The sequence below is a fragment of the Canis lupus genome, chromosome 22, assembly GCF_048164855.1.
Source record: "Canis lupus baileyi chromosome 22, mCanLup2.hap1, whole genome shotgun sequence".
Taxonomy (NCBI): Eukaryota; Metazoa; Chordata; class Mammalia; order Carnivora; family Canidae; genus Canis; species Canis lupus.
This window is the reverse complement of record NC_132859.1, coordinates 2,034,447-2,054,747: the sequence shown is the minus strand read 5'-3', so window position 1 is coordinate 2,054,747 and position 20,301 is coordinate 2,034,447. Positions and strand designations below refer to the sequence as shown.

General features: G+C 36.1%; 1 protein-coding gene across 10 annotated transcripts in view; it reads left to right on the top strand.

Moving 5' to 3' along the window:
- The window catches only part of LEKR1 (leucine, glutamate and lysine rich 1), a 170,536-nt gene that overhangs the window by 128,698 nt on the left and 21,537 nt on the right, over window positions 1-20,301 (top strand). For all 10 annotated transcript variants that reach the window (XM_072792166.1, XM_072792169.1, XM_072792168.1 and 7 more), the window contains one exon: window positions 10,331-10,424. In XM_072792166.1, coding sequence (XP_072648267.1) covers window positions 10,331-10,424 — 94 coding nt within the window. The remainder of the gene's footprint in view (window positions 1-10,330; window positions 10,425-20,301) is intronic.

The following is a 20,301-nucleotide window of genomic DNA, read 5'->3' as shown; positions in this document are numbered from 1 at the left end:
GTTATCACTTCATTAACATTGTTTAAACCTTGACCTACTATATTTTAGCTTTTATAATCTACTAGACTTTCAGTTTTTGTTCTAAAAGAAAACATATAACAGCAGTGGTGTTTTGTACTTGGTCCATCAGACGAATGTATATGGAATGGATTCTACTTTTGGTAGTCTGGTAGTATACTAGTGGCAACAAAATTATATCTGTCTCGGGCAGCCGCAGTGGCCCAGCGGTTTAGCGCCGCCTTTGGCACAGGGTGTGATCCTGGAGACTCGGCATCAAGTTCCGAGTGGGGCTCCCTGCAGGGAGCCTGCTTCTCCCTCTGTCTGTATCTCTGCCTCTCTCTCTCTCTCTCTCTCTCTCTCTCTCTCTCTGTGTCTCTCATTAATAAATAAATAAAATCTTTTATATATATATATTATATATATGAAGGGAAAGGACACAACAGATGAGACAAATAGGAAACAAAATGATAGATTTAAGGTTTACCATATCAATAATTCAATTAAGTGTAAAGTGTCTAAACATTCCGATTAAAAGGCAAAGATGATCAGGTTATATAAAAAAAAGTAAGATTCAGCTATAAACTACCTATAGGAAATTTATTTTAAATGTAATGACATAAATAATTTAAAATTAAAAGAATGAAAAAAATATACCAAGTTGGTGTTAATCAAAAGAAAGCTGAAATACTATTGATATCATATAAGGTAGATTCTGGAACAAAAAACATTACTAAGAATAAAATTCATTTCATAATGATAAATGGATCAGGGCAATTGCGTGGCTCAGTCCATTAAACTTCTGACTCTTCATTTTAGCTTGGGTCATGATCTCAAGGTTGTGAGATTGAGCCCCATGTTAGGCTCCATGCTGGAAATGGAGTCTTCTTAAGATTCTCTCACTGCCCCTCCCTCCCTCCTCTCTTTCTCTCTCTCTCTCTCTCTCTCAAAAAAAAATGAAAATGATAAGTAGATCAATTCATCAGGAGGGCATAATCTTGAATGTTTGTGCATCTAATAATAGAGCTTAAAAATATATGAAGTGAAAACTGATAGAACTGAAAAAAGTAGAAAAATCCACAATTATTATTAGAGATTTCACTAGCCTCTCACAATAATAGATTTAAAAATAGAAAAATCAGTAAGGCTATAGAAGACTTGAACTTAGCAATCAATCAACCTAACCTAATTGGCATGTATACAACATCCCACCCAACAGCAGCAGAATTTTCCTCAAAGGCATACAGAATATTCACCAAGATAGACCTTATAATTGGTCTATGAAATAAAACCAAAGAAATTTAAAAGAAATCAAGTCATACAAAGTGTGTTCTCTGGTCACAATGTAGTTAATTTGGAAATAAATAACACAAAAGTATCTCAAAAATTCCCCAAGTATTTTTACACTCTATAACAGAATTCTAAAGGAGACATAGATCAAAGAAAATATCGAAAAGTAAATTACAAAGCATTTTGAACTAAATGGAAATATCAAATTTGTAGGATGTCACTAAAGCAAAACTTTATAGCAATAAATGTGAAAAAAGAAAAAAGGTCTCAGCTTTTACTTAAAAAACTAGAAAAAGAAGAGCAAATCCAAAGTAAGAAGAAAGTTAATAAAGATTACAGCAGAAATCAATGACATGGAAAACAAAACCGTATAGGATATAAAAAAATCAATTCCCGGGGATGCCTGGGTGGCTCAGTTGGTTAAGCATCTGCCTTCAGCTCAGGTCATGATCCTAGGATCCTGGGATTGAGCCCTGCATAAGCTCCCTGCTCAGCTGGAGAGGACATGCTCACTAACATAGAAAACCCTATGAAATCTACAAAAGAAGTTGCTAGAATAAGTGAGTTTAGTAAGGTTACAAGAAAATAGATCAACATCCAAAATCAATTAATTTCCATGTATTTGCAAATAATTCACATTTAAAAACGGTATTTACAAAAATAGTTCAAAACACATGAAATACCTAGGGGTGAATCTAACAAAAGATGGGCAAGACCTATACACTGAAAACTACAATTGCTCAGGGAAGTTAAAAAGGACCAAAATAAATGGAGAGTTATACAGTATTCATGGAACAGAAGACTCAATATCTTTAAGAGAGCAATTATCTCCAAATAGACTTATAGATCCAATGTAGGGGTGCCAGGGTGGCTCAGTCAGTTAAGCATCAGACTCTAGATTTCAATTTGGGTCATGATCTCAGGGTCATGAGATCAAGCCCCAAATCGAACTCTGTGCTCAGCGCAGAGTCTACTTAAGATTTTCTCTCCCTCTCCCTCTGCCTCTTCCCCTTCCCCACCACCCCCACTCAGGGGCATGCACCCTCCCTTGAGTTGGGCAAAGATTTCTTGGATTCAACACCAAAAGAATGTTCCATAAAAGAAGAAAGCCCTGAAATATTGGACTTCATTAAAATCAAGACTTCTGTTCTTTAAAAGACAGGGAATGAAAGACAACCTGTAGACTGGAATAATATATTTGCAAAATATGCATCTCATAAAGGACTTGTTTCTAGAATATGTAAAGAACTTTAGGAACTCCATTATATGACCATTACAACCTAATAAAAAATGAACAAAAGATTTGAACAGACATTTCACCAATGAAGATATAAAGGTGGTCAATAGGTACACAAAAAAAGATGCTCAACATCATTAGTCATTAGGGAAATGCAAATTAAAGCCACAGTGAGATACTACTGCACACTTTCAGAATGTCTACAATTAAAAAGTCTGAACATAACCAAGTGTTGATGAGAATGTGGAGAAACTGGAATTTTCATACCCTGCTGTTTGGAATGTAAAGCAGTGCAATGTCTTTGGGAAACAGTTTGGAAATTTCTTAAAAAGTTAAGCATTACCCTTACCTTGTTACCCACATGTTTCACCCCAGGGAAACTAATGGAATAATCCACATACAAACTTGCACAGAGGTATCCATAGCAGCTTTATTTGCAACAGCCAAAACCTATGAAACAACCTATGTGTCTATCAACAGGTGAATTGATAAAGCCATACAGTGAGGTACTACTCAGCAATAAAAAGGAACTACAATCTCAGCAAGGAAAATTGTCCACCTTCAGGGTAGAGATCCTCGCAGTGGCTTCCAGGGAACTCAGAAGTGTGAGGAACTCCAGGTGGTGCCAGGTGCACACCTCCCAGTGAGACAACTGTTCGGTCCACACCTGCCTGCTATCGGGCCATTTGACTTGCTCTTGCCACTGAAATGTGAGAGAATGCACCAATTCTGAGTAGAAGCCTTAACAGACCCAGCGTTTTGGAGATTTTTCATTTCTGTCTGTCACAAAAATAGCATTCCTGGTAAGAGCTGCTCCTTAAGCTACATCCTGGAACAAAACCTGGGGAGCAAAGCCGCAGATGACACGTACATGAGCAAAAAATAAACTCTAGTACTTTAAGCCTCTGAGATTACAGATACGTTAAGTTTGAGACGTCTCTGAAATATAAAAGTAGAGCAGTCAGATGGTGAGCTGGATTCATGAGTCAGACACTCAGAGAATAGATTTGAGCCAGAGATAAAAATTTGGGAGTTGTCAGCATCTAGATTGCATTTCAAGCATAGGAGTGGATAAGATCACCTAGAGGAAGGGTAGGAAGGAAAAAGTGCTGAGGAACACGAATGTTGAAATAACAAGTACAGGAAGATGAGTCTGCAAGGGAGACAGGAATGGCCAAATATCTGGAGGAAAGCCACAAACGAGGTTTTTAATGTAATCCCACTTTTGCTTGTCCTCATTCTTCGTTTCTTCTGTTTCATTTCCTTTCCTCCAGCTTAGAGACGGCTAAGCAAGCGTCAGAACCTGCTGGGTGCACCTCCCACTCCTAAAGGGAAATCTTCCTTTTCCTTTATGGATCTTGAGCACCATTTGGACAAGGGATCCTGCTTTCCTGATTCACCTCTGTCCCTTCAGGGCCCAATGACCCTGCCGTGTCCCTAGTGCGCGTAACTGGCAGCTAACTCCACCCGGCTGGTCACCAGCCTGGTCTTTCACCTTCATCTTTTTCCCTTTGATTCCTTTTCCTCCACATGCATGTGCTCAGGCTTTTACCACTAATTATTTTTCACATGAATATTGGCTAGACCATAGAAGGTGAATGAACATAGGTATGAAGCGTAAGGAAGCACAGTACGATGAACATCTGTGTGCAACCGCTCAGTTGAGGAGAAAGAACCTTATACCTTAGCTTAGAAGTCCCTTTGCGCTTCTCCCCAGGTCCACCCCAGTGCCTCCTGCGCACAAGAAGCCATCAACGTGCATTTTGCGGTTCTCACAAACTAGGAAGAGAAGGGGACTTTCTCCCATGGATAAAGAGCGTCTGTAAAAACCTACAGATAATACCTGATGTTTCTTTGCTTTATGATTTTACCAAGTATGCTTACATTCCTTAAAAAAAAAAAAGAGTCTGCATATATCTTATCTTCATAGGACTAAAATCATACTGTATGTGTTACCCAGTGATTTTCTTTGTGCTCAAGATTATGTTTCTGGGACTTGTCCATTATGGTGCATGTAGTTGAAAAGCATTCATTTCTCCATCTGCATCACAGTCTAAACTATACCACAATTGATTTGTCCTTTCTGTTTTAACTGTGTTCCATAAGTTTTGATATGTAGAGATTTCATTACTGTTCAATTCTAAGTATTTTTAAATCCCAATTATTATTTTTTACTTGGCCCATGACTTATTCAGAAATACACTTTTTAAATTTCCTAATACGTGGGGATATTTTACGTATCTTTCGTTACAGACATTTGTATTCTGAGAATATGGACTCTAACAGTGCTGTTCAGTAGTATAATGTGAATTAGACTATGTACATATGTAATTAAAAAATGTTTAATTGCCATATTAAAAGAGAAAAATAAACAGGTAAAACGTACCTTAATATATTTTACTTAACTCCATATATACAAATTATCATTTAAATATGTAATCATCTCTAAAGATTATCATAGATATTTTAGATTTGGGGTGTTACTAAATTTCCAAATCTGGTATGCATTTTAAAATTAGGCACATCCTAATTTGAACCAGTTACCCTTTACTGCTTAGAGGCTACATATGGTTAGTGGCTGCCATATTGGAATATACAGGTTAATTGGACAATTGTTTGAAATTTACTTTCTGGCCTAGGATGTAGTCCTCAATTCATGTGATCCGGAAAATGTGTGTTTTTCTATTCGGGTACAGAGTTCTATATGTGTACCTTAAATCTGTCTTATTGGCATTGTTAAAACCTCTATATTTTTACTGAATTATTTGTGTGCTTGACTTTGGGTTGCTGCATTGTACCTCATAGGAAGGCCTCTCACATAATAGCACGGAGCTATGTAGTGTGAATTTCCATGGCCTTATATGGTGGGTCCAGAGACTGACTGATGTAACTGAGGGAACTGTGTTGCAATCTACCACTATAGTATGGATTTTATAGTTTCTCCTTACAGTTCTTTTTTTTTTTTTTCTTCTCCTTACAGTTCTATTGGATTTTGCTTTATATATTTTAAGGCTACTTGAACAGGTGCATGTAAATTTAGACTATTTATGGTGAATTAATCTAGTCTCACTAGAAGCCAAGAATAATGACTTTTGTCTTTTTATTTTAATATCTTTTTTAAATTTATTCATGAAAGACTCAGAGAGACAGAGACAGAGACACTGGCAGAGGGAGAAGCAGGCTCCACGCAGGAAGCCCGACATGGGACTCAATCCCGGGTCTCCAGGATCTGGCTCTGGGCTGAAGGCAGCGCTAAACTGCTGAGCCACCTGGGCTGCCCATGACTTTTGTCTTTAAGTTTACTTTGTCTAATATTTATTTAATTGCATACTTGTTTTTCTTTATACTTTTTCTTTCTACATCTTTTTAAAAAAAAATCTTTCCATGTCCTTATGTTTTAAGAATGCCTCTGATAAAGAACTCAGCTGTGTTCATTTATCAGGCCTGTTTCTCTTTTTTAACTTGTGAGTTTAATTTATTTGCCATCAATGTGATTGCTACCTTAAGCTTTCTATTTTTTTCCTTTCTGCACTGTTTCTACTTTTTGGGCCTTTGGGTAGAGGGGTATTGTTGGAGTTTATTTTCTTTATGCTTTTTCCTCTAATGGTATATTCTATTTCTATTCTTTAAGTGGTTACTTTTGAAATTTTACCATGCATACTTAGTGAAGTCTAAAAATAATATCTCAAACTCCCAACCATGCAAGGGCCAAAGAACACTTGAGCTCTGATGGTTGCCATCCTAACGTATAGTCTACAGTTTTGTCTATTGTTCTAGTTCTATCCTTTTGTTAGCCCCACTAATTAGACATAGTTAAAACTGTATTTTATGCAGATATTTGTTTATAATCACCTGCATGCAGAGCTGGCTGCATAATTTTCAGGGCCCAGTACAAAATGAAAACATGGGTCTCCTGTTCAAAAAGCTACAAAGCTTTTTTCCCCTGACTTCACAGTATCTCTTTCAACCTGGCATGGTGTTTTCATGATTACTATTGAATGTGGTGCTCCCTGGGGCCTGGGGACATCATGGAACGGATGCAGGCTTTCACAGGCACTCAGTACACCTCCCTATGATTCAGAGCAGGGGGAGTGCACATGCCCAAACCGCACCCTTCCCATGGGTGCCTGTACCTGAGACCATGCCTGAAGCAGAGGAAGGCAGAAGAGGCTGGGCAAGGGCTGAGGAGCAGGGACTGAGAGGTGGTAGGAGGTAGGACTGTGTGTGAGCCAAGGCTCCAAGCCAAGCCCCTGGTACATACTCAATTGTCCCATGAGACCTCACATAAAACACAAATTTAAAGATAAAATTATTAAGAGTTTCATGATGGTGACCAAAAAGCATTCATTCTGAAGCACGGGATCCCCTTCTGAGCATGGGCTTTGTACAGCTGTCTTGACCATATGCCCAAGAAGTTGTCCTCCCTGCATGTGTCTGCCAGTTTCTTTGCTCACATTTCTTCTTGCATGCTGACCTTCCTTCTGAGATCTTATCCCTTCTTGCAAAGCATATTCTTTAGAAGGTTCCTTTGTAAAGGTCCTTTAGCTGGTAGTAAACACTCCGGTTTTGTTTATCTGTCTCATTCTGAAAGATAGTTTTGCTGGGTACCTAACTTTAGTTGGTGGTTATTTTCTCATAAGATTTTGAACATATTATTTTGCTGTCTGACTTCCTTCGTTTGTGTTGGAGAATAAACTTTCAATATGTTTGGGTTCCTTTGAAGATAATGGTTTTATTCTCTCCAGCTTCTTTTAAGATCTCTTTAACTTTGATGTTCTTCATGTTTACCAACAGAGGCCCTGATGGAAGATTCATTTTTTATTATCTTGCTTGGAATCCATTTGGCTTTCTAGATTTGTGAGTTAGTGTTTTTCATTAGTCTAGAATAGTCCCCTGACATATTGCTTCCTCTCCCTTATCTCTCCTCTCCTTCTGAAATAATAAATAGATATATATTAGATCTTCTCACTCTGTCCTCCATATATTAACTTCTCTTTTATATTTTCTGTATTTTTCACTTCCTGTACTTTACTCCATACAATTTCTTTAAATCTCCCTTTAAGTTTATTCATTTTTTAGCTATGAATAATCTGCTAGAGGACCACCCACTGTTTTTCATTTTGATTATTATATTTTTAAGTTTTACAAGTTTGATTTAGTTCTTTTCATATTTCATGTTAAATCAATCATATTTCTTATTTAAATGTTGTTTAAATAAATATTTTATTTCTTTGAATATCCTGATTCTATATTCTGTATCTGAAAATTCAACACTCATGAGTTTGATTATGCTTTCATTTGTGTCTGCTCATTCTCTTACTGGCTTTTTTTCTTTTATAGTTTTGTGATTTAAAAAAAAAAAACATGATTTCATAGGTCTTGACTTTTATAACTGTAGAAAATCTTTGAGTCCCATGTTGAAGATAGGTTGTTCCCAAAATACTGTGTTGTTTTTGTTTTTTTTTTTTCCTATCAGGCATCTAGAGGCAAAGTTAACCTATTATGACTTGAAGATATCCTTTCAACATGAAGCTTTTTGAATCACTCAGGTTATATGAATTCACAATACAAACCTGTGTTAGGGTTAGTTTGTGTTTATAAATTCTTGTGAGAGATTTATATTTTTCCCTCTCCCTAGCACCAAAATTCAAAAGTAGTAATTTTCTTTCTGTACCTTGAGAGATGTTATTTGAATTTTACACATACTAGGTGTGAATTTCACACATAAACTGCATGTGCAGCTCTTTGAGATGCAGCTTCATGCAGGTGAGTTTCCTTTTACTCTTTCCCTCCTGAGCCCTTCATGGTTATGAAATTTAAAGCTCAGGTTCATCAGATTTGGAAGGTACCTTCAAGGTAAGAATTGGTTTCAATGCTCTACTTATTGTTGGGGGTTCTTCCTTTTACTTTCTTTTTTTTAAGATTTAGTTTGAAATTACAAAAAATTTTACAAAGACAATACAGAGGGAGTTTATGTTTCTGTTTGGCCCCCCCCCTTTTTTTTAAGATTATTTGTTTATTTGAGACAGAGAGAGAGAGAGAGAAACAGACAGAGGGAGAAGCAGGCTCCATGCAGGGAGCCCAATGTGGGACTCAATCGGAGGTCTCCAGGATCATGCCCTGGGCCAAAGGCAGTGCTAAACTGCTGAGCCACCTGGGCTGCCCTTGTTTGGCCCATTTTTAATAACAGGGACACATCTGTAAAAACTATGAAATTAACATTGGTCTAATACGATTAACTAAACTACAGACCTTGTTCAGATTTCAAGTTTTCCGCTCATATCCTTTTTCTGTCCTTTCACTTGAGTTTTTTCCTCTGCATTCTTTCTACTTTTTGTCCAGCTCACTGATGAAGTTTAAGATTTTTTTAATAAGTTAAAAAAATGTTTACTTATTTTCAGTAGGAGAGTTGTCAAAGTACCTCATCCAACACATTTCTAGAAAGAGAAGTCTGGGGAGTTTTTTTTTAAACATCATTTTCCCTCAAATGATATTCATAATCCTGGTTACCAAGTCCAACATATCTTCTTAAGCTTGTGTCCTTAAGTTTTTCTAGCCTAGAAATGTTGGCATTATTTTTATTAGGTAAAAAAAAAAAAAAAAAAAAAAAAAAAGTTTAATTATAAGACCAGAAAAGAAATCAAGAGATAGATTGAGAGTCTATTATAGTGCTATAGGTGAGAGAAAGTCAAGAACCTTAAAAAGACTGTTGGCAGTAGGAAAGGAGGAGAGGAAATAGTTTGAGGAGCACTCAGGAAGCAAAATAGAGAATTTGGTGTTGAATGGATGTGGTGGGACAAGAAGAAGAAAGAGTCAGGGAAAACTCGGGGATTTCAAACCAAAGATTTTGACTCTTGAAGATTTTTAGAAGTCAAAAGGGAAACCAATATTGTAGGAGATGATGGTGGATTTGTTTTTGAATGTATCTGGTATTAATGATTCATTAGGGTGGAAATGTCCAATAAGCAGTTGTAATTGAATGCCACAATTTTGAGAAAGGAGTCAGAGCTAAAAGGAATAGAGTGGTAATGGAACACAAATAGATTAGGAAGAGGAATAAGCAATGGAGAAGAATCACCTATATAAAAACTAAGGAGAGACATGGTCATTACAGAAGAGGGAAGGAGCCCTGATCAACAAATGTGCTTTTGCCACTACTTATGATATTCAGAAGCTTAATTTCAGTGCCCCTGTGAAATGCTCTTAACGAATCTTCTGCGCTTTCCTCCACCCAGAGGATTATGAACTAAACTTTAAGATCCATTTATGTGGATTAAAATATTAAAATGTTCTTTATGTTTTTTTCAATTTTCTAATATGTTTTATACTATACCATATCTCAGACATTACCTTCTGTTTCATTTGGTTTGTTCCAATCAGTACTTAAGACAAGTATAAGAAAAATAAATTTAGCAAGAACCGCAAACATATGTTGATTTTATGGCATATCCCAACCTATTTTCCTTTTTTTAGGAAACAAAATATTGTCTAGTGTTAGAATTTAGTCATAAACTTTGAAACCATAATGTATAACATTTTATGGTATTTATGACTCCACATATGTTGTTACTATTTCATGCAAAAGAAATAACTTAATAAGCAAAAATTATGCCTGAGAAAAATACTTACCTTGTATGTAGTGTTTGTAAATTGCTGTTAATGGTACAAGTAGTATCTAGAGGCAGTATATATATTGCTAAAGAGAAGAAACAGACTAAGTTGTGAAATACTATTACCTGAGCCAGGAGCTGCAATTTAGGAAGAGTGTCAGGGTCTTGACTCATTTGTTGGGTTTATGGTTTTCAGGGAACTAATGCTGATTTCACATCAGAAAAGCATCGAGCAGCTGCAGGAAACCCTTAGACAGAAGCTGCTGAATGATGATAACTGGAGAGAGAAGGTAACAATAATGTAGCTTTCATCTGCATGTGTCTTATTTGCTTTTAAAAATTCTGTTTGCCAGGAGACTATTCCAGGTATCTTTGCTTCTATGCACATTTTGATTCCTTCTGGAATTTCCTAGACCAAACATGCTTGTAAGTGTCTTTTCCAAAATATCAAACAACATAATGGAAATAAAAAGGTAAGAACAGAATTTGAAATCTCGTAAAATTAAGATAGCCCTTAGTTCTCATGTAAAAGTGTAATTTTTATCTTTAAGTATTTACCTTGTTCCTGTAAAGTGACAGAAACTTCATTTGACTACATCCTTAAAAGCAGAAGAATATTCAATTATTCTTACAATTTCTCTGCTTTTAAGAAGATACTACAAGAGAATGGAAAATGGCAAAATTACTCAGTTATGAACTTCTGGCAAAGTAAAATGTGTAAGAATTTAGCTCATTATTTGCAAAGAAAATGTTTTCTCTTAGAGTACTGAAAACGCATTGATTTTTTTTGTCTTTGGGCTTTCTAAAATTTTTCAAGATTTCAGTAATAAATATGTATTACTTTGATAATTTTAAAGGATACAAATAATATTCTAAAAATTATTGGTCTCTACCTCCTCAGGCCTTGTACCGCTCTAGTCATTGAGGCTTACAGACATCATCTCCCTGCCATAAACTTCTGATACTCCTTGATTGGTCCCTGGGCTGTACCCTGAACAATGCCCTGAACCCTTCCCACCTCTTTCTCTTGCCCAACTGATACCTTCCCTAGCACTAGTCCTCATCCTTGGTTTTCTGATAACATTGTAAATTTGCATATCAAGCTAGAGCTGGCTACTGAAATTCAGATTGCTTGACTAAAGTCTTGACAAGCTGTTTGGTTATTACCAGATTCTTCTCTGTGATGTCTAGGCCCTATAACTTGTAACCTCAAGGGACAAGCAGTGGCCACCTTCAAACTAACATCTCCACGCGGACTCTTCCGCCCTACCATCCACCAAATCGAAACCCTTTAGAGATTGTTGCTTGCTCAGGTCTGTTCTAAATTTTTCACTTTCATTTCCATTCTTTACTCAGTTGGCCATACTGAGGCATTACTGGCCCTCTATAAAACAATCTCACTTTCCTTGTCCCTCAGGGATCACACACTCATTCTGTAAGATAAGTGATCACTATAACAACAGTTCCATAGAGGCAAAAATTAAAAGTTTAAAAGTTGAGAATATGGACTGAAGTTGCTTCAAGTGCTCAAAGAAAAGCATAGACTTTTTCTTTTCCTTCTACTCTAAAGCCCACATTTTAAAAAATTCTTTCTAATTTTACTAGCTTTGGGGTACAGTTGGCTAGTCTGTTCTTATTCACTTCCTCCATCCTTATGAATCCATGTTTGAAAATACAAAAAAAAAAAAAAAAAAAAAAAAGCTCAACCTACTCAGCAATCCAAATTTGCAAATTAAAATAATGAGATTATTTTTTAACCCATCCAGTTAACAGAGCAGTTTTGGCATTGTGATGAAGTCTAGTGAGATAATCTCTCATATTCACTCTTTAAGGGGCTGGAAGTTACAGCAACCGTTTGGAGAGCAATTTGGAAGTGTGTATGAAGAGATATTGTAAATATCTCTTAATGCAGAAATTTCACTGATGGAATTAATGTGAATAGAAATCCACAGATTCTTCCCTTCCCTCAGACACCTGAGCTTCTCATAGACTGACAGAGTGAACTTTCCTGCCTTTGCTGTGTACAAGTTCCTTATCTCTGTGGTCACACCCCGTGAAGGACGTTCAGATACAATCTACTAGAGAAGTCTCCGCATTTACAATCTACTTACTCTATTACTGCTGCTCACTGTACCCTGTCTATGAGGTTACTGACAGAGCAAGTGGACCAAGTTAGTGTTAGCATTTGATCATATAAAAGCATTATGATCTTGCCTCATGCTGTTAATTTGATGATGAAAATAAACCTATGTAAGATTTTCTAAGTTCTTGCTAAGACCATGATATCATTCTAATAAATTAATTATATCATAGATGCATTTTGGCATGTATAATTTTCTATGATATAAATGGGCATTTCATTTTGTTGAGAGGACATGACTTCTTATTAATAAATCTTATCATTTAGCTTAGCAGTAAATCAAGATCCAGATCAGTAAAGCCAAGGAATGATAATTATGTCTTGGCTGTGTTAGTTATTGAGACTATGAATAAAAAGTTCCCAAAAAGTCCTCTCATGAGAAAGGGAAATCATTAATATGACATTGTCATCTCTTTCTTGGGTCACTGTGCCTTTGTGTAGGAATGAAGTGTTCCCTTTACAAATATATAATATACATATTAGAATAAACTTCATAACTTAAATGCTTTTAACATTCAAAAAAAGTAGATAGCAATTTGTGCCTGTACTTAATTATTTTAGAGTATGTAAAAAGCACATAATAGAATCAATAGTTGCTATGCAACAAGGATGGCACATTTTAAAATAACTGCATATTTACTAATTGCCATAGATTTTTATTTCAAGTATTCCTTTGATGTGAAGAAAATAAATTAATGTGCATACTGAACATTTAAAATTGGTTCCAAATGCACAATGTTGTTACTTTTCAGTTAAAATTTTTGTAATTAAAAAATTTCCTATAGCCAGAGTGCTGACATTAAGTGATAGCCATGTGTTGATTATTATTTTTTAGTGTGATAAACAAATCCCAGCCAAATATTTTGTCAGATTATTACTAAAATATCGTCCCATTTAGGAACATTTTAGAATTGTACTACTATTGACCTCATTTTAAATAGTGCGCAGAGCTTTTAAAAGTCAATAGTTAAATAAACAAACAGAACCTTCCTAAGTGAGCAGCTGAATTGATAGTGAAAATGCAGGGTAGTGGGGTTGGGGTTTACCTCAAGAGATAGTCAATTCTAGCATCAAAGGGAAGCAAACAAAAAAATCTCAAATTTTCCTTCAAAATATAACGGGCAAATGGCTGAGTAATCCCTAATGTGTTTTAGGGTACTATTAATGAAACTTAAAAGAATAACTTGTAAAATAACAAAATTTGACAGAGATGAACTTGTCATAAAAATATCATTGTACATTTATGCATAAGAAATGTCTGGCTAAAAATAATATTGAGAGCACACTTTAATTTGAAAAATTATAGCATGTAATTTTCAAAATCGAATTAATAAGATCACAAAATTTTAGATCTAGAATGGCCTGCAAATATCATCTGATTTAAATCCTTAATCAAGATAATAAAAGTAGCCTCCAGTATTAGTGTTTACTATATGCCAGGCCTTGTGCTTTCCATAAATGTAATTTTAATTATTATAAAATTATTATTCCTGGTAGCTCATGGAAAAAAATAAGGCTCAGAGAAGTTAGGTAAGTTGCCAAGGCTATATAGCCAGGAAATAACAACTGATACAAACCTTGGGGAAAAAAATGAAAGCTAAATACAAAATTCAAAACTTCTGCATTTGGCCTAGATGGATTAATACAAGCCAGATTTACTCTCCCTCCAAAATCACTAAGCCACTGGAGAAAAGATAGAAAACAATGGTTTCAAGACACCAAATACCAGACAACAAAAGACAATGATTCTTACAGATAGGAGACTTCTTACAGAAGTGAGCTCTGTGATTGCTCAAATTTAAAAGTTGAGAATATGGACTGAAGTTGCTTCAAGTGCTCAAAAAAAAGCACGGACTTTTCTTTCCTCACGAGAGAGGAAAATCATTAATATGACATTGTCATCTCTTTCTTGGTCTTGAGAAGACCAGAGAGATGAAGATAGCTAGAGTTCACAGAGTAGTGTTCTCAGCAGAGAGCTGCACACAGACAGAATGCTGGAGATCTAGAGAGTCCCCATTTAGTGTATGTATGGTCAGTGCATATGTGTGGGGAAACTACCCAAAGGCAGAGAAAGACTACCTGAAAGGACAGAGAGGAGTACCAAATTCTCACACAATGCCAGACGGGAAGACCTATAATTCACAGGGCACTGGGTAGAGTTCTCAGAAGGGTCGTGCATCAGTAGGAGGAAAAAAATTAGCCCCAGATTAAATGCTGAACTGATTCTGACTTACAAATTTTAAAAAGAAGAACTAAAAAGTCAAGCTGATTCCAAGAAACTTGACTGCATCCCAGAATAGAGTTTAATAATACTCACAAGAATACAAAAATATCCAACATCTAACAAGGTAAAATTTACAATGGAAATTCAATCAAAAACTGCCATTAAAAAGAAAAAGGAAAAGAGAGCTCATAATTAGAGAAAAATCAATAAGTAAAAATTGACTCAGAAAAGCACATATATTAGAATGAACAGACAAGGACAATAAAACAGTTGCAATAACTGTATTCTATTTGTCCAAAAAATAGAGGAAAAACCGACTATGTTAAGTAGAGATATAGAAGATATAAAAAAGATTTAAAGTGAACTTCTAGAGATGAAAAATACAATATCTAAGATAAAAAGTACACTGACTGGGATTAATGGCAGATTTGACATTCCAGAAGAAAAGTTTACTGAACTTGAATACACACAAATGAAACAATCCAAATGAAACAAAAATAGAAGACTCAAAACAAATAAGAACATCAGTGAACTATGAAACAAATACAGGTAAACTAGTATATGCATAATTGGAATTCCCAAAGGACGGGAGAGAGAAGAAAGGACAGAAACAATATTTGAAGAAATAATGGCTGAAAAATTTCAAGACTTAATTAAAACTGTAAACCTGCACGTTCAAGAAGTTCAACAAACTTCAAGCACACCAAGGAACATTCTAATCTGATTGCTGAAAAATAGTGATAGAAAGAAAATCTTAAAAGCCACCAGAGAATAAGAGACATATAGAGAGGAACAAAGGTAAGGATGACAGCAGATTTTTTTCATCAAAGACGGTATGATTAGGGCACCTGGGTGGCTCAGTCAATTAAGCATCAGGCTCTTGACTGGCTCAGGTCATGATCTCAGGGTTGTGAGATTAAGCCCCACATTGGGCTCCATGCTGGGTGTGGAGCCTGCCTAAGATTTTCTCTCTCCCTCTGTCCCTCCCTACCCCTCTCTCTCTAGAAAACAAACCAAAAATAAAAGACAATATAAGCAAGAAGAAGGTGAGTATTTTTAGTACTGAAAGAATGAGGGGACTGGGAGTGCAAGCTGCCAATCTAGAATTCCATACAAAATGAAAGTACCCTTCAAATATGAGGGTGAAAGGCTTTTTCAGAAATGAAAAAGTTGAGCAATATATCACCACACTGTGAGAAATGTTTAAAGAAGTCCTTTAGTCAGAAGAAAAATTATACCATATGAAAATATGGATCTATACAAAGGAATGTAGGACATCAGAAATGATTAAAATGTGGATAAACATGAGCATTTAATTATTTGAATTTTTAAAAATATAATTAACTATTGAAACAAAGTATTGACTAATATGAGACTTATAACATGTAGAAGCAAAATATATTAAAAAATAACACAGTGTCTAAGGGAAAAACAGAGTATACTATTGTGAGATTCCTATACATGAAGTGATCTATCACGAGAAGATAGATTGCATTAAGCTAAAATCCTAAAGCAACCACAAAAGTAGGAAAAAAATTATAGCTAACAAGCCAACAAAGAAAATAAAATCGAAATTAAAAAAACCCTCAATTCAGAAGAAGATAAAAAGAAAAAGAGGAAAAGGAAAAAAGATGAGATGGGTCAAATAGAAAACATATAGCAAGATAACTTTAAAGCTAATCATATCAATAATCAAATTAAATGTAAATCATGTAAGCCAGAGGTTATCATACTTTTTCTATAAAGGACCAGTTAGTACATATTTTTGCTTTGTGGGACATTGAGTCTCTGTTGCAACCACTCAACTCTCCCATTATAGCTTAAAAGCAGCCATAGACAATAAGCAAATGAATGGCTAAATTTAGTCCGTTTTGGGCCATAGTTTGCCAAGCTCTGGCTTAAAAATCCCCGTTGAATGACAGAGATTGTCATGTTGGATAAAATTCCAAAACTATGTTCCCTACAAAAAAATACACTTTAATATAAAGAAATCTTTTCATAAATAGGTTAAAAATAAAGGATGTACAACAGAGTATATGCTGATACAAATCAAAAGAAAACTAAAAGAACCAGGTTACTGTTAGAAAAGTAAATTTTGGCCTGGGTAGCTCAGTCAGTGGGGAGCTGACTCGATTGTGGCTCAGGTCATGATCTCAGGGTCCTGGGGTCAAGCCAAGGGTCAGAGTCCACCCAGCACAGAGTCTGCTGAGGATTCTCTCTCTCTCCCTCTCCCCCTCCTGCTAGCTCATGCAGGCACTCTCTTTCTCTCTCTCTAAAATAAATTAATAAATATTTTCAAAAAAAGAAAAGTAAATTTCAAAGCAAAGCTATCAGAATATTTAGAATATTAGTAAGGATGATGAAGATCATTTCATAATGTTTAAAGGATCAGTTCACCAAGGGGACATAATAATCCTACATGTTATTCACCTAGTTACATGGTTTTAAAAGTAATCAAAGATTGTTAGGACAGCAAGAAGAAATAGACAAATCCACAATTAGAGATGTCAATAATAGCCGTCTCGCAATAATTGACAGAAAAACATCTGGAAAATTAGTAGAGATATAGTCTGTGGAAAATAGTGTAATAGTTTTTTATAACAATTTTTTAAAGGATTTTATTTATTCATGAGAGACACAGAGAGAGAGGCAGAGACACAGGCAGAGGGAGAAGCAGACTCCATGCAGGGGCCCGATGCAAGACTTGATCCCAGGACCCTGGGATCACGACCTGAGCCAAAGGCCGACACTCAACCACTGAGCCACCCAGGTGCCCCTATAACAATTTATTTTAAAGAGATATATTAAACAACACTTTTAACGAACATGACCTAATATTTATAAAATTCTCCATTTAACAGCAGAATAAACATTCTTCTCAAGTGCACATGGGACATTTACTAAAATAGATCATATTCTGGAAAATAAATAACTCTCAATAAGTTTAAAAGGATTCAAAACATGCAAAGTATCTTTTCTGACCACAGTGGAATTGAATTAGAATTTATGAACAAAAAGCTATCTGGAAAGATCCCCAAACATTTTGAAACTAAATAAATACGAAGTCCATGCCCTTAATCACCATGCTATGTAGGTGTGTGGGGAGACAGGCTAGATGGAAGAATGAAACATGTGAGCCAGGGGATCTACCAGAAACAGGTAGGTGTGCACACCGTCTCCACCTCGTAGTAGCTCTATGATCTTGGAGAAGGTACTTAACCTCTCTGGTCCTATTTTAGGATCCAGACAGTGTGAATAAGAATTATTATATATTATTATTATTATTATTATATATTATAAGAATTAAATGAGTTAATACTATGCCACCCTACCTTGTGTTGGTACCACCAAGTGAATAGTCTCTCCTTTCATCCTGAGTTCACTCAATTCTTGGCAGGACTTCAATACATATTCTGATTCCTTAGCATTGGTTTTTTTACTGCAAAATTTTTATATTTAAATAACCATCTACTTTTACAATATTTTTATTCAGTAGTTAATTCATAAATAATCTGGTGTGTTAGTTTTCCACCAGCGTTTGCTTTTAATTTTTGGAAAACAGCAAAATAATTTATTTTTAGGAGATATATTTTTTAAAATTATATAGGTACCCATCAAATATACACAAGTGGCCTAATTTCTACTTCAGCATCTGAAATTCCCTTGCTTTTATGGGGATCATCACTAATGAGTGATTATGTTACAACATGGTATTTGGCTCCATAGACAGAAAATTATCACAGAATCAACCATAAATATCTCATGCGGAAAATAGTGAAAAGACAGCATTTTGCACATCCGTATTAGACGCGGGTGTTATAAAATAGTAGTTATGTGTTTCCATACAAATTCAAAGGGAGTCAAAAAACAACATACTCCGAGTGCTCTAGAGTCATCAGGAAACCTTCACCAAGGAGAGAGTCTGAGCTAACGGGAGCTATGGATCAATAAAAAGCAAAAAAAAAAAAAAAATTAGAACCTGAAATCTGTACAGAGATCATTTATTTTAATTTGTGTAACTCCTGAGCTTGTATATTATTCATGCTTTGGTTTTCGAAATCAGAATTTCCCCCACGATTATTAAAATTACTATTAGCTATTATATAGTCATTTATCTTTTATGTAAGCACCATCACCAAATTCATTTATTTTGCATAAGCACACATTCTGCCATCGAAGATATTTATTTTTTATGTTTATTTTTTTAATCTAAGAGATTTTATTTATTTATTTTTAAGATTTTGTTTATTTGAGAGAGAAAGTGAGCGAGAGAGCGCCAGCAGGAGGAGGAGGAGGGGGAGGGGGAGGGGGAGAGGGAGAAGCAGACTCCCCACTGAGCCCCCGCAGGGCTCCAGCCCAGGCCCCGGGATCACCACCTGAGCCACAGCCAGGTGCCCCCATCTCGGAGCTTGTACCAACCTATAAAAGGCATAAACATGGTAATTGGCATGAGTACGTCTCCTCAATGACAAATAATGCACCGGCTTAACAAAACCATCGGGTTTGTGGGCTCATTATTTTGTTCAAACTATTCAGATTATGAAGGAACCAGGGGTATCATGTTTCTGTGCTACGGTGTCAACACGTTCAGGTGGCCCTTGGCATCCATCGCAGCTTCCTTAAATGTTTAGAAATCCCACCTGAAGCTCCTTACTTTGCTTCCCTTTCTCTGGTTGTGCAAATTAAAACTCAACTCAGCAAATCACTCTTCTCTCTTCTACCTACGTGCTTTTTCTTTCCCACCTTCCTTCTATTCTTTTCTTTTTCTCCCTCTCTTTACCTACAATAGCTCGCTCCAAGGAATAGTGTAGGGGCAAGGAGATCTCCTTGCTACTTGACTCATTGAGTCTGTGAGCTACCTTTTCTTCCCTGAATACTTTGTTTCGTCCTCTTCTAAGGACTCTACTGATTGCATAACTAGATTCTTCCCCATAATACAATTAAATAACTTTCTAAGAGTCTGTCTAAAGTCTTTCTGTTGTCTAGTTTACAGTTTGGCCTGTCCCACCTGGTCTTTATATGTTCTTATTCTCTTAATTCAAGAAATCAGTCCATATTTTGAGAGATGTCTTTTTGTCCTAAAATGACTAGTTGGCTCTACCAATTAGCTACACAAGGAATTTTTTTTTTTGAACACCTCAACACATATTTCTCTTGAGCTTCTCAAAAACTGTTTTATTTAGTTGTATTTTTTTTTAACGGTGTCAGGGTATCTCGTGGGCTATTAACTCTTAAAGTCGAACCTTGCAAGTTTTTCAAATGTTTTTGCTTTTGATATCCTCCTTTCATGTGTTCTTAACTGATCCATCCCAGTGTGGTTGGAGCACTGTGTGCTAATCAAATGGGGAAAGGGAAAGTCAGGCTGGAGGGGCCCGGGGTTGCCGTAGACAGCGTTTGCCTTGTGCCCAACAGCGCAGTGCAGGCCAAGGGAGGGAAGGGAGCTGGAATCCAGCCAGCGCTCTGCCCACCAGGTGCTGTCCTCAGCATGAGGCTATGTTCACCTAAGGACGGGGCACTTTTCTGCTTCACACAAAGTGTTACGTGGGTTGGTGGTGGCCCAGTAGAAGATCATGTTTAGGAGTTTTGATTTTATACTAACATATTGAGAAACCACTAAGAGGAAATAAAATAATGCAATTTATATTTTGTCAAGTACACCCTGCTGTGTGTACCACGGATTGGAGAGAAGCAGGGGTGGAAGGAAAGAGGCCAGTGAAAAGGTGGTGGCGGCCAGAACTAGAGCGTTAGGAGTGGAAATGAAAATAAATGAATGGATTCAAGGCATCTGTTGAAGGCAAACTGA